Source organism: Choloepus didactylus, chromosome 4 (assembly GCF_015220235.1).
Source record: "Choloepus didactylus isolate mChoDid1 chromosome 4, mChoDid1.pri, whole genome shotgun sequence".
Taxonomy (NCBI): Eukaryota; Metazoa; Chordata; class Mammalia; order Pilosa; family Megalonychidae; genus Choloepus; species Choloepus didactylus.
The window spans coordinates 54,051,223-54,064,139 of NC_051310.1; the positions used below are offsets into that span (position 1 = coordinate 54,051,223).

The 12,917-nt window shown below is 40.7% G+C and overlaps 1 protein-coding gene across 2 annotated transcripts in view; it reads left to right on the forward strand.

Annotated features, from left to right (window-relative positions):
• The first annotated feature begins 1,339 nt into the window (after positions 1 to 1,339).
• The window catches only part of ARMH4 (armadillo like helical domain containing 4), a 167,596-nt gene continuing 156,018 nt past the window's right edge, over positions 1,340 to 12,917 (forward strand). For both annotated transcript variants that reach the window (XM_037832626.1, XM_037832627.1), the window contains exons 1-2: positions 1,340 to 1,468; positions 10,310 to 11,729. In XM_037832626.1, coding sequence (XP_037688554.1) covers positions 10,367 to 11,729 — 1,363 coding nt within the window. In that variant the 5' untranslated portion in view covers positions 1,340 to 1,468; positions 10,310 to 10,366. The remainder of the gene's footprint in view (positions 1,469 to 10,309; positions 11,730 to 12,917) is intronic.

Below are 12,917 nucleotides of genomic sequence, written 5' to 3' on the forward strand. Positions count from 1 at the left end.
AACTCGGGTTGTTTTTATTAATGCTATGATTTATCTGCATTTGGGTCAAGTAGACATTTGCAGCTAGCTGGGAAACTAGCCATACTATACGGCATTGTTTTTATGAGAAAATGTGGTCTCAGTTTCAAACAACTGACTGATAAAATGTTGAAGCACAACTTGATCAGGCTGGGTGTGGGTTATCCACCTGGTGGGCATTAAATCTAGGTAGAAGGCCTGGTCACAATACAATGTATCATATGCTATTACACTGAATACTTATGAGAAAAAAACTTATAAATTTAATTGAATTCAATTACATTCCATTCAACAATTATTTGTTGACTGCCTCTCTAGACATAAAAAGATAATTATCTTCTAAAAGGAACTGGAATGGATAAGACCAGTGTACATCAGCACAATGTGTTAGGTATAGGGGTCAAAGGTGAACAAGATCTTGCTCTGACCTTAAGGTATTTACAAAACACAACCAAGTCAGCTATTATAAAAAAAAAGGAAGTGGGTGGGGGGAGTTAAAAATTACAAGAGAGAATACTTGTGAAAAGTGGGTTGCAAATCTAAAGTGCTGTGGAGGTTATTCTAGAATGAGCCTTTAAATTCCTGACATCTCTTTCTACCCACAGTCAGGAGTAACAGAAAAAGGAAACACCACAAGCGATATTTAAGAACGCAGGTGGCCAAACTAGGCACAAGACTTGGGGCGAGTTATGCAGACTCTCTTAGCCTCAGCTTCCTCCTCTGATAAGTGGGGATTGTATCTACCTTTCATGGTCTTTATGCAGGTAAAGCAGGTAAAGAAGGAGTGAGGCTCCAAGCATTGGGTCTGGCACCAGTATCTGGTCAATAAATTGTACCTACTATTATTAGCACTTTTGTTCCACTTCTCTGAGTGCTTGAAAAGGAACTACTTCATACAGGGTTACTTTACAGGACCCTACATAGGCGCACATCTCTGCCTGAGAAGCCGTCGCACAAGGACCATCCTGCAGACTTGGACATGCGCCTTTTGTCCTAACCAAGAATGAGAGAAATTGGGGCTCCTCCTGAGAAAACGGTGTCCCTGGTCTTTTTTCCATAGGTATGGAGGGGGAGCTGCTGTCCAAGCCTAGGCTACAAAGTGGGGCCGCCGGGCAGGGGAAGTCTCCGGAGGACCAGAAGAGGACCTGACCCCGCGATTGTGTCCCCGTGCAGGAGCGGAAGCGAGGAAGTGGGCGCCCAGGGGCGTGGGGCGAAGGCATCGTGTGTCAGTGCCAGTGGAGTCGGGGCGGGCACAAGATCCCGCTGCCCAATCCCTAGCCGTGGCCGCGGCCTTATGAATAAGCAACAAAACGAAGCGCCCTCCCCCCGGCGTCCCAGACAGTGGCGAAAGCAGCCGCCGCCGCCGCCGCCGCCGCAGGGGCCGCCGCGGGGATGCCGAGCGCCGGCGCTGCAGCTTCCTTTCACGCGCTGCTTGCCTGAAGGTGCACAGGTGAGGACGGGTTCAGGTCTTGCCCCATGGGCGGTAGCGGCTGCAGACGGAGTGCTGGTGCAGGGACAGAGCCGGAGCCCCAGGCGGCCCAGGGTCGCCCCGGGAGCGGTGCAGCCCGGGGCGCGCCAGGAGTGCGCCCTGCGTCCCCGCTGAAACGCTGTGCCAGAGCGCCGGGCGCGCTGGGGCAGCCCTGGGCGCGCTGGGCGCGGCGCGCAGGCCTCGGTGGACTCGTCGCGCTCCTAGCTCCAGTCCAGCCTCCCGGCTCTGCACCAGCGAGCGGGCCTTTGTGCTGGTTGAGCTTTCAGGGCTGCCTGTCTTTGTGTGGGCTTTTCTTTCTTTCTCTCTCTCTGCTCCCAATCCCCTCAGCTATGATAGAGAAGTTACCAAAGACCAGGGTTTGCTTTTTCACACCATTGATCACAATGTCCTCGATGCCACTCAGCGTCTAGCAGCCGAGGAGCTAGTGGGGGTTGCAGTGGCCACTGAAATGTGTTCTTTTAGTTTGCAGAAAACAGTTGAATGCTGAGCGTAGATGTCAGGGAGCCTCCTTGCTCAGACTGACCAGTCCCCCAGGACACGGCTGACTGCTGCTCCTTGGAAAGGTCACTTTAGAAAGAAGGCCTCCGGGTTAGACCTGAAGAAGGTGAGGTTGTCTGGCTGAGACTCCAGAATGGTTGGAAGGCGCTGTCCGGAGGTGCCCAGACGCCGCGTCTGCGTCCTGGTCACTGACAGCACCGACCTATGTAGGTTCGAAACATGCAGAGACCTGGCTGGGAGGAAGCAGCCCGGGCTGACAAAATATAGGACCCGCCAGAGTTTGGATTCTCACTGCTGAGAAATTTTTTTCTTCCCAAGCTGATCCCGGGATCTGACAAGATACTGGTTTCCAATTTCAGTGTAAATTTGATGTGGAGGAGAGGAGAGTGGTTGCTTAAAACGGACTGCCTCCTTTCTTTGGAAGTTTTAGTTTGGAACGTGGGGGAGGGGAGTGTTGGTTCACAAAGTCGCCCATAGAGCTCTGAACCATCTCTGTCTGCTCTTGGGAGCAAAATGTGTGGCAGAATTTGCATGCCATCCTCTCTTTTTTGTGTGTATTTTTTTGATTACAAGTGATACTGCTGAGCTGGAAAGATTCACTTTAAGTGTCTGACTAGCCAGCAGAATGCTGCTGTAGCATCTGTTGAAACTGAAAACCCGGGCAAGGTTTCACAGTATCAGAGAATTGCTACTTTTACACACAGTACAGAGTTAAGTGTAGTGTGACTTACGCTAATAAATAAGGTGGAGTTTGTTTAATTTGACATAATAATGAACCAAACCCTTGTGCAACAGACTTGATTACGTTTATTCACAAAACTCCCAAGTCACTGGGTTTCTAAGGTAGCTACAGCAACAGAGCCACTTAGGGAGATGTGGATTTGTCTTGTTTTCATAGAAGGCTTCTTACTATATATTTCGGTGTTTTCTGCTAGATCTTTATAATATCATAATTTGGTATTATAGAAATAGTTTGGTGCTAGTATAGAATCAAGATGAGGAAGAAAGCCTTTTCTGTTAAGGAAATTTTCCAGTCTTCAGATACATGTGTACCTGACAGTATTCGGTAGATATGTGCATATAAAGTTGTGGATGGAATTGTGTTTTTGTTAATTGAATTTTGTTTATTCCCAACTAGGAAGGCTGGCTGTTTAGAGGGAACCTGGGCTTAATCTCTGTAAAATGAAAACTTATTCCCTAATTAAGATGTGCGGTCAGTCCTATTTTTCTATATTGTGTTTACATGGTGATAATAAGAAAAGTAAATCCAGTTTTAGCTTGAAATATTTGATGTTGTTTATTCCTTGAAATATCTACCTGGGGATTACCTTCCCTTGAAATGCCAACTAATACTTAGAGTTATTGTCATGCAAATGAGGTTTATGAGCCACAAATAACAAAAATGAAGTGTCAAATTGGGTCATTGAAAAGAACTGTATGATGGATAGATGAGGGCAGGATTCTGCAGAGATTAGAACATTCCCACATCACTTTCTCTCCCTGAAAAGCTGAACCGGGGGTAGGGGAGCTATTCTATGTGAAGTGTTATGGAAGCTTCTCACAGCTCACCAGTTTATTGTGGTTTGAGGGGAACATGTGGTGGCACCACACTAATATGTCTTATAGTGTATGATTCTTTTACATATATATACAAATATATATTTTAGAGAAGTTGTAGGTTTACAGAAAAATCATGCAGAAAGTACAGTTCCCATATACTCTCCTTTACATAGTTTTCCCTATTATTAATATGTATGATACATTTAATACATAATTTTCAGTGTTTTCAGGTCTATTATCACTTTTTAAAATCTCTCCTCCACCGTTTGAAGAAAATAGAATGATCATTATCTCCATTTGAATGAGAAAACTTGAGTTTCAGTGATTTGCCCATTTTGAGCTGGAACTTGAAGCCAGTTTTAAAATCTTCAAGTCCAGATTCTTTTACCAGGGCTAGATTGATAAGCTAGAGGTGATAAGCAAGAGCATCTTCATCTGTCTATGTTTCTAAATGGTGGAGAATAAAGCTTGTAGGCTCAATATGTAGAACTTGGTGTGGTCTGTAGGGATGATAAAGCACTTTGCTGGTGGTTGCCAGAGTAACCATCTTGACCCCAGCCTACTTATCCTCTTCACTGTCAACACTAATGCCTCTTTCCTCATGAGGGACCATGTTTTTCTTTGTGGTTACTCCCTCCTTCCACTTTGGTGGAACACGCTGTTGAAAGGATCATCTGTCATTCCAGCTACTTATATTATGGTGAAGGCTGACTGGAGCCAGGTCTTAACACCAATATAACAGGCTGGTGACAGTTGTCACTAGCACAGTGTGCAGAAGTCTGGTATTGTGAAGCTATGTGCCACAGAAGAGTTAACATGGTCAGGGTCCTTACAAGCTCAGCTTTAAGCAAATAAAATAGTCTTGACAATGAGAGCCTTAAGGGTTAAAAAAAGAAAAGATATGACAGTGCCAAATTAATCACTGAGGATCATGAAAACACAAAATGGAAAGGTTATTAAGACCCAGACAAACAAGGAAAGTAGTTTCCTTTTTTGTCTCATCAACAAAAGAATCACTAATTGGATTTGAGAAGGTGAAATGGTAATTGGGAAACAAGATGATCTGGAGCTCTGAGACTTGATCATTGTTACTGTTGATACATTTTTTTGTGAAACAATCTCTGAAAACCTAAATATATTAAAAGTGAGAATACAGAAGTTATTACTTTTGTTAAAATGACACATTTAGTAAGTCACCCAAATTGACTAGGTGCCGAACAAAACATGAAATTAGACATGGATAGACCATGAAATGTCACTGAAAATATTACAATACAGAATGGAGACACTGAACATTCTTTTTCACTTTCTTAAATGAATATTTATATTCACATCACATCAGCAAATATTTATTGAGCACCTCCTCTATGTGCCTACCATTATTAGCAATTATATGGCAAATAAAGGAAGCTTAAAGACCAGTTTTTGTGCACAAGTAATACAATATTATTTGAGGTGACAAGATATACAGACATGAGGATTTGTGCCAGAGAAACTGAGAGAAGTAGGGGAAGAGAACGGACAGGCGTTTCGGTGACTGCAGTTGGTAAATGGGATGTGACCTGGAAACCAGGGTTTTGTATAGCTGGGAAAGGGAAGAAGATATGTTCCTGGCTAGTGTCGTGGCTTGAGCAGAACTTTGGAGCCTGAAATGAGTATGGCACATAAAAGGGCAATATGGCCTAACTGGCGATGGTGTTTGTACTTGCCACTAATGTGGGTTTGCATTATAGATATGGAGTTTGGCAATTGTATGTTTAGGGACATATGGCATGTTTGGGGAAAAGCAGAGAGTTATAGTGGCAAAGGCCACTTGAAGTCTGACAGAATTAAGTTCAAAAACAGACACTGCCACTGTATTAGTTAGGATTCTCTAGGGAAACAGAAGATATCTGTAAATATGAGATTTTATGAAAGTGTCACATGCAACTGTGGGGATGCATAATTCCAAATTCCATAGGGCAGGACGCACGAGTCCAAATTCCATAGGGCAGGCAGCAAACTGGCAACTTCTATTAAGGTATTAGACAAACTCCCCAGGAGATGCTGGCTAGCTGAAGAAGTGAAGGTTCTCTCCTCTCCCTTAAAAGTCTTCAACTGATAGGATTAAATCCAGCTGATTGCACTCCCTCATTGTGGAAGACATGTCCTCCGTTGATGAAATCAGTCACAGCTGCAGCCAACTGACTGATGATTTAATAAACCAGCCTTCTGTTTTATTAACCAGCCACAAAAGTCCTTGCAGTAGTGGTTATGCCAGTGCTTGCTTGACCAGACACCTGGGTACCATCACCTGGCCAAGTTGACACATGAACCTAACCATCACAGCCACTTAGGCAAGTTAATTGTCCCCTATAATCTTGTAAGTTTTCTCAACTTAAACAGTGGGGATATTTGGCAGTATCTACTTCATTAAGTTGTTGTAAGTGTTAAGTAAGATAATTTCCATAAGGCACTTAAAATAACACTTGGCACATAACATCCCCCAAATGGTAGTCATTTTGATTGTGCTGATCATCGTTTTTATTCTTAAGAATAAACTATCTGGATTGTATGAGAGAGATTGGAGAAGAGAGAGTCTGGGCAGGGTCATCAATTAGGAGGTAATTAAAATAATAATGCATTGAAGTGACAAGAGGAGAAAATTCCAAGAAATATTATGAGAGAAGGATCCACAGAAATCTGGAATCTAGAATGTAAAGGAGGAAAGAGCTCAAGATGATGCCAAAGCTTAAGCCTGAGGAGATAGTGCTTTGGATATTAAGGGGAAGTTGATTAGATGATGGAGAAGGGTTAGTATTTGAGGTGGCATCAAGTGGAAACTTCCAGTGCCAATGAAAACTAAGATTAGATAGTTTACTTTGTCCCACCGCCACTCAGGCTTGTTACTGTGTTTGTGTTTATATTGAGAAAAAGAAAATATAAGGCAGATTGTCTTTAGCTTATTAACATACTCTATGGGCCTTCTGTGTCTGGAGTACTCAGTGCAAATGCTCACGTTTCTTATGTATCATTACAAGAAACCTGATTTACTTAGAAAATAGTAGCTTTGTCACTGACAAGAATGTTTTAACATGCCATTGTCCCTTTTGTGTCTTCACTTTAGAAACACATTGAAATAGTAATGTATATTTTAGTTGGAAAAATGTGGACTAAGAGTTCTAAAAATATGATTATTAAGTCTAACAAAATGTTTAAGACGGTAATTGTTGCTTTTCATTTGTCTTTGAAACTTGAATATGTCTAGATTTCTCAAAGAAACAGATTCTGGACTATTTCTATTTAAGATTGTCAAAGATAACTCTTGACAAAACAGCTTATCTGCACACTGGTGGCAGAAATGTAGTAAATTGTTAAGAGTTCTGCAGAGCCATTAGGATGCCTTGATAACAAATGATAGACAAAGTGCTACTGACTTGCTCTGGAGAGGATGCTTCTAAAGCTATTAGAATATCCACTATCAGTAATTTGGCTAGAGCCTATTTATCTGAATTAATTTGCATTGAAGGATATAGTGAAAAGAAGGCAGCATCCAAGGACATGATGTGAGAAAAAGTAAGAGAAATGTTCTTTTTGTTTGTTTTTGATTGAGCCAATTTAAGATAATTTCTAAGTTGCAGAATTTTAATGAGTATGGAATCTCCCCTACTTCTTCTTCCCTCCCTGAGGCTCCCAGTCAAAGTAGGCTTATAGACGTTTGCCTGTTTGTTCAGCATATATTTACTGAGTATCTTCTCTTTACTAGACACTTTGCCAGGTAGGGGATGCAATGTTGAAGAAAATAGAAAAGGCCCATAGTCTTCAAAATATGGTTGCAGTTGGTTTTGTAGGTTTAGAAGTAATGCCATTGAATTGACAATGGTCAATCTTTTAAAACTTATTCTCTAACTTCATGTAACTCCCAGCGTGGGATAGCAAACTCACGGGAGTGATTTATGTGAACCTGTATCGTGCTTTGAAAGATGAGAAAGATATGGGACTTGAAGGTCACCCACCAATTTCTCTGAGTTGTTTGGATTTGTTTCTTGCAGCCATTCCTACAGGCTCTCTTCTCTGCTTCTCTCAAAGTTCAGGCATCATTTTGAATAGTGGGTAGGAGAAGCATATGGCCATGATACACAGACACAGAAAAGGCAGTTCAGCCCCCCCCCACCCCCTCAACTGTTTCTATTGTAATTGGATTTAGAAAGCAGGTGACTGGCACTTAACCACAGAAGGAAAGACTTTTAGAACAATGGCAGAATTCCCTTTACACAAAAATTATAAAACTTAAGCTCTAGTTGATATTCAAACATCGAAAGGAAATTCTGTTTTGGGAAGGCAATGGGTGCTATATTAAATCCTTATCTTTTATTCTCCCCTAAATTTTTGTCCATAAAATTTTTCCCTTGCTCCACATGATTCCAGAGCATATAAATCAAGTGTGAAGCATGCATTCAATCATCTTCCCAGTGTCACATAGCGAGTTTTGACATCAGTAAGGCTGCAATTCAGGAATCATTTTTTTCTGATGCCAGTTTATGCTCTTCTCATCTCTCCTACCACTCATGAGGGCCTGCATTTTTCAGGCATTTTATCCAGAGGCAGAGAATCATATAGACCATGATTTCAGACCACATTCTCCATCTTCTGGGATGTTCGGTAAAATTTTGTTCAACGGGGAAAATAAAAGAACAGCTACCCGATTGGCAATGAACCACAGAGTTCTATAGCTTTTATGTATCTTGGACTATACAGATGCAGTCTCATAGTTCAACTTGTCTGCACAGGAATCCACATGTGCAGTTTCATCAACTGTGAGCACTCTTGCTTTACAGCACTATGTTTTTGTTTTAAGGAAGGAAAATGGAAGCAGCAGGCCAAGCACAGTGATCTGTTACCTGGTCATAAACTGGAGTGCTTTATGGATCATCTAACTAATGTCCAGACTGTTGACATGCCTTGGAACATATTACTCCCTCTCTTTCAAATATCTTTGCCATATCCTCTGTCTTTTAAATGATGCTAGATACCTGTATGTAATTTAATATTTTTAAAATAAAATTGTTGCAAAGCCACATTGTGTATAGGGGGAAATTTAGCACTCCTCTCATCATCTGGAGGATTCTTGGGGAGCTTATGTTTCTCCTAGTTGCCTCTGACTTTAATTTTCTTCTGCTGCTAAATTTATGATCCCGGCTGTGCTGTTCCTTTTTTATACATGGCACCATGACACCTCATGACATCATCCCATTCCTGCATTCTCCGAAATTCCTACCAGCCCAAGAGTTCTATGTAACAAATCACCCCAACATTTAGTGGCTTAATAAAAAGCAGTGTGTTTATTATTTCATACCATTTCTATGTGTCATGAATTTGGAAGTAGCTTAGCTGAGTAGGTCTGCCTTGGGGTCTCTCAAGAGCTTGCAGTCAGGAGGTTAACCCAGGCTGCAGTCATCTGAGGACTTGACTGGGGCTGGAGGTCTGCACCCAAGATGATTCACTCATGTAGTACTGGTAATTGGCAGGAGACCTCAGCTCTGATTCCATGGATCCCTCTTTTCTCATGTAGAAAAATTCAGCCTTCTTTTTGTCTTCAGCCATCGAGAACATGTCCTAAGGACTTCATCTTTTCTCTGTCTCATAAGGACTTGAAACTTTGAACTCCTTATGTGGAGTTGAAAACCTTGTGAAAATAGGTCTATGGTCCTATGAAAGCCGTGAAGTCCTATAAAAATGTAAATTTCTATATGTTGCATATGTTACTCACATGCTAAATCCAGATGGTTAAATTAGACATGAAAGAAATAAAAGGTATAATTTTTATAGAGGCACAGTTTTTATGTTGGAATTTGATTCCTAGTTTTAATTTTCTGGAAAATGTGCAGCATCTTTGAGAAATTTCTGGTGAGAAGAAGCAGGAAAAGCTCTACTCAGCAAAGAGGATAGAAAGAACTAAAATCCTTACATTTGAGGGTGGGGGTAGATTAGCAGGTCTAACAAGGTTTTAGTTGTAATGAGAGTGTGTGTGAATTTTTAAAAATAAAAATGTGATATATCTTCAACTTAAAATAATATGTATTCAGTAAAGATAGCTAATTTAAAAATATGTTTTGTTTCCTTCAAAAATTTTTTTTCTAAAAATAAGCTTATTAACACTGCTTAACTTTTTACCTTTCCTAATCCTTAAATTTTGAAACATGAGAGTTTTGCCTACAGTTTTTGTAGTTATTGCAGAGAATAAGGAATGATTTAAATATTTTCACGGCAAATTTTAATTCAAATCCATTTTTATTGAAAAAAAACTCTTGAATGCAACTTATTAGGTATTTCATGATGATACTTAATGTTTTAAAACATGTTGAAGATATTTTTTGAATGAATGTATAAGATTTACCTTTTATATCATGGACATTTCTAGTCATTTGACTACATGATCAATGGAGGAATTTGGAGAGAACGTTGCAAATGTGACTTCAAGGATAGTTTACTTTAAGTAGGTGTTTATGAAACAGTGAACCTAGTACTCGTACAATCTGTGTCTTTTTCTAGGGAGCTTCAAGTTAAATTGGCTGCGTAATTCACCAGGGTAAAAGGAACTGGGTTAGCCATGTCTCAAAGGTACAAAGAAATAGGACAGCCTTCTCTTCCCTACCACCGCTGAGCATGAAGTCAAGGAGATTGTTTTACTTATGGTTTAATTTAAAAGGGCTTATTTCCAGAAAAAATATATATTACAGTTTGATCTCCTTTATTTTTCTGCAGGACTCAATTACCGGAATTGTCAACTCTGCCAATTTATGTGCACATTTTTCTTCCGCTATGAGCAGACAAATTGTGTTGCTCATTTGTCTGGCTTTCTGTAGCCTCCTGCTTCTCAACTTTGCCGCACAATGTTTGGCCTTCCCCAAAATGGAAAGGAGGGAGCTATCACGTATTCATAAAGAAGAAGGTCAATCTGAGAGCACCAACCCAGATGACTTAGAAAATAACTCTGTATCTCCAAAGCAAATGCTTCAAAGCAAAGTCTCCAAAGAGCCAATGGTAGTGTCAGCAGGACCATCAGTGACATCAGTAAATAAAGCATTCCCTATTAGTGAAGAAACCCATCCTGTAGGAGCTAGGCTCACACAACCTAATGGTCCTGGTGTTTACATTCCTACTGAGTCAGTTGTTTCAAGAGGTGACCAAGTATTTGGTTCCAGCCAGCCAGAGGGTATGTCTCCTGAAAGCAGGTTTTCCAAGGCCATGTTAACCGTCGCTGTCACTGCAACTGTTTCTCTGAATATGGATGAGAAAGAGGAGCCCTTTAGTAGTACCAGCATCCATCCCGTTGTAGAAGGGACCACAGAAACAACACGAGGTTTTCTGAAGTATTTGGATAATCACTCATCTGCAACCGACAGTCAGGAGGGAGTAAGTCTGGGACATTCACCATCATCCTATGCGAACACTAATGAAATGCTGACCACCAATCCTACGACAGAGAAACTTGAAACAGCCTCAGAGCCTAGGACAACTTCTCCTTGTGCTGAGCCCACAGCAGGCACTGAGCCTGGAAGTCTCACGCTCAATAGAGAGAGGTCTTCACAAACGACAGCTGATAATTCCCAGGTTACTGCCACAAAGCACTTGCTTGCAACCTCCGTGTACACCCCGAGTGTTGAGTCAGAAACTGACAGCCTGCTGGGAGTCTGGGAAGTCACAGTTGGTGTCAGTACAGCGGTTCCACCTGCCTCTGTCTTAAGTGATGATTGGGATGATACCAAGTTAGAGAGTGTAAGCCAGATAAGGGCCCCAGAGCTTGGAGAAAATATAGATACACAGGTGAGAATGGAAACGTCTCAGGCAACACACCTAATCCGTGATGGTACGGAAGGGGGTGAAACCATGACAAAGGCTGCAGATGTGGCTCTAGGGCTGCCTGAAGGGGAGACATACATGGGGACAGCCCTGCTGGTAGTGCCTGGGGATGAGAGATCAGCTGCCTTCACCGATCAAAGTTCCTTTACTCCTACAAGTCTGATGGAAGATACAAAAGTGTCAGTTGTAAACCTGTTCCAAAATACCAGAGACATCACAGAATCCAACAAGGAAAATGATGCCATGCTTTTCTTGGAGACTGCTGCTTCCATCTCAGAATATGAGTCTGAGGCATATCAAGAATTGGGAAATACACTTAAAGGTACAAAAATAATTGAAAAAAAAATAGAAAAGAAAGACAAAGAGAGAAAGGCAACCTTTGTTTAACTTGGAATATTCACAAAGAAAACATTTATTTTATATAAAAATTACAACCAAGTATAACTCCTGCATTTAGACCACTGGTTCTCAAACAGGGTTGATTTTAACCCTCCCCAAGACGCATTTGGCAATGCTAGAGGCATTTTTGGTTGCCACAGCTGGGGGGACACAACTGCCATCTAGTGGGTAGATCCCAGTGATGCTGCTAAACTTCTACAATGTACAGGACAACCACCCACAGTTAACAATTCTCCAGGTCAAAACGTCAATAATGTTGAGGTTGAGAAACCCTGAAATGGGCTAATTATTTTCAAACATTTTTTAGGAAAAAGGTAAAAGAACTAACTGTGTGTTTAAATAGTATAACAAGCAAGTTAGGTACCTAGTTACACATTATTGTAAAAAATGCTCACATTTCTTACAAAAAAGCTCTAGGTAAATATGTATCTCATAGTATTGTCTTAAAAGTTCTCCCACTTTGTTTTCCCCAAAAAAGAATTTTATCTAGAAATAAGGAAACCATTAAGGATAAATCATTTGCTGGCTTGATTCTATACTTTCTCTCTTCTACATGTTGCAAACCAACAAAACTCGTATTTGTTGCTGTGGGATAATGCTTTTATTATGTGCAGTTGTTCAGGTCATGACATGGGGAAGGAAAGGCTTACTGTAACATACATATATTTATTCCAAATTGTTTTGGAATATATAGCATTTGCTACTTTAGCCAAGTAGTCCATTTAATGGAAAGTATCAAGTTAGTAATACATTTTATAAAGCATAATTAAGATTGAATTAAAATAATAAAGGAAGGACAGAGTTTCACATGTTCAATTCATTTTTAAAAGATTGAAAGACCTCATGTACTTTAACTTTTCATATCTGCTTCCAGAAAAAGGTTTGTAAGTTGATTTTTAAATGATATTAGGAGAGATGGGTCTACAAGATCATGAAGGTATTATATATGACTGAGTAAGAAGATGAATTCAATTCTCCATATCACCTTAAGATGTTTCTGGGAGCGTTAAGCTATATGTACCAGATTATTCATTGTACATTGAATCCGTGACTCTTTGTAGTAGTCTTACATTGGCTTCTATTTATACAGCTTAAGAAGTAAAATGGAATT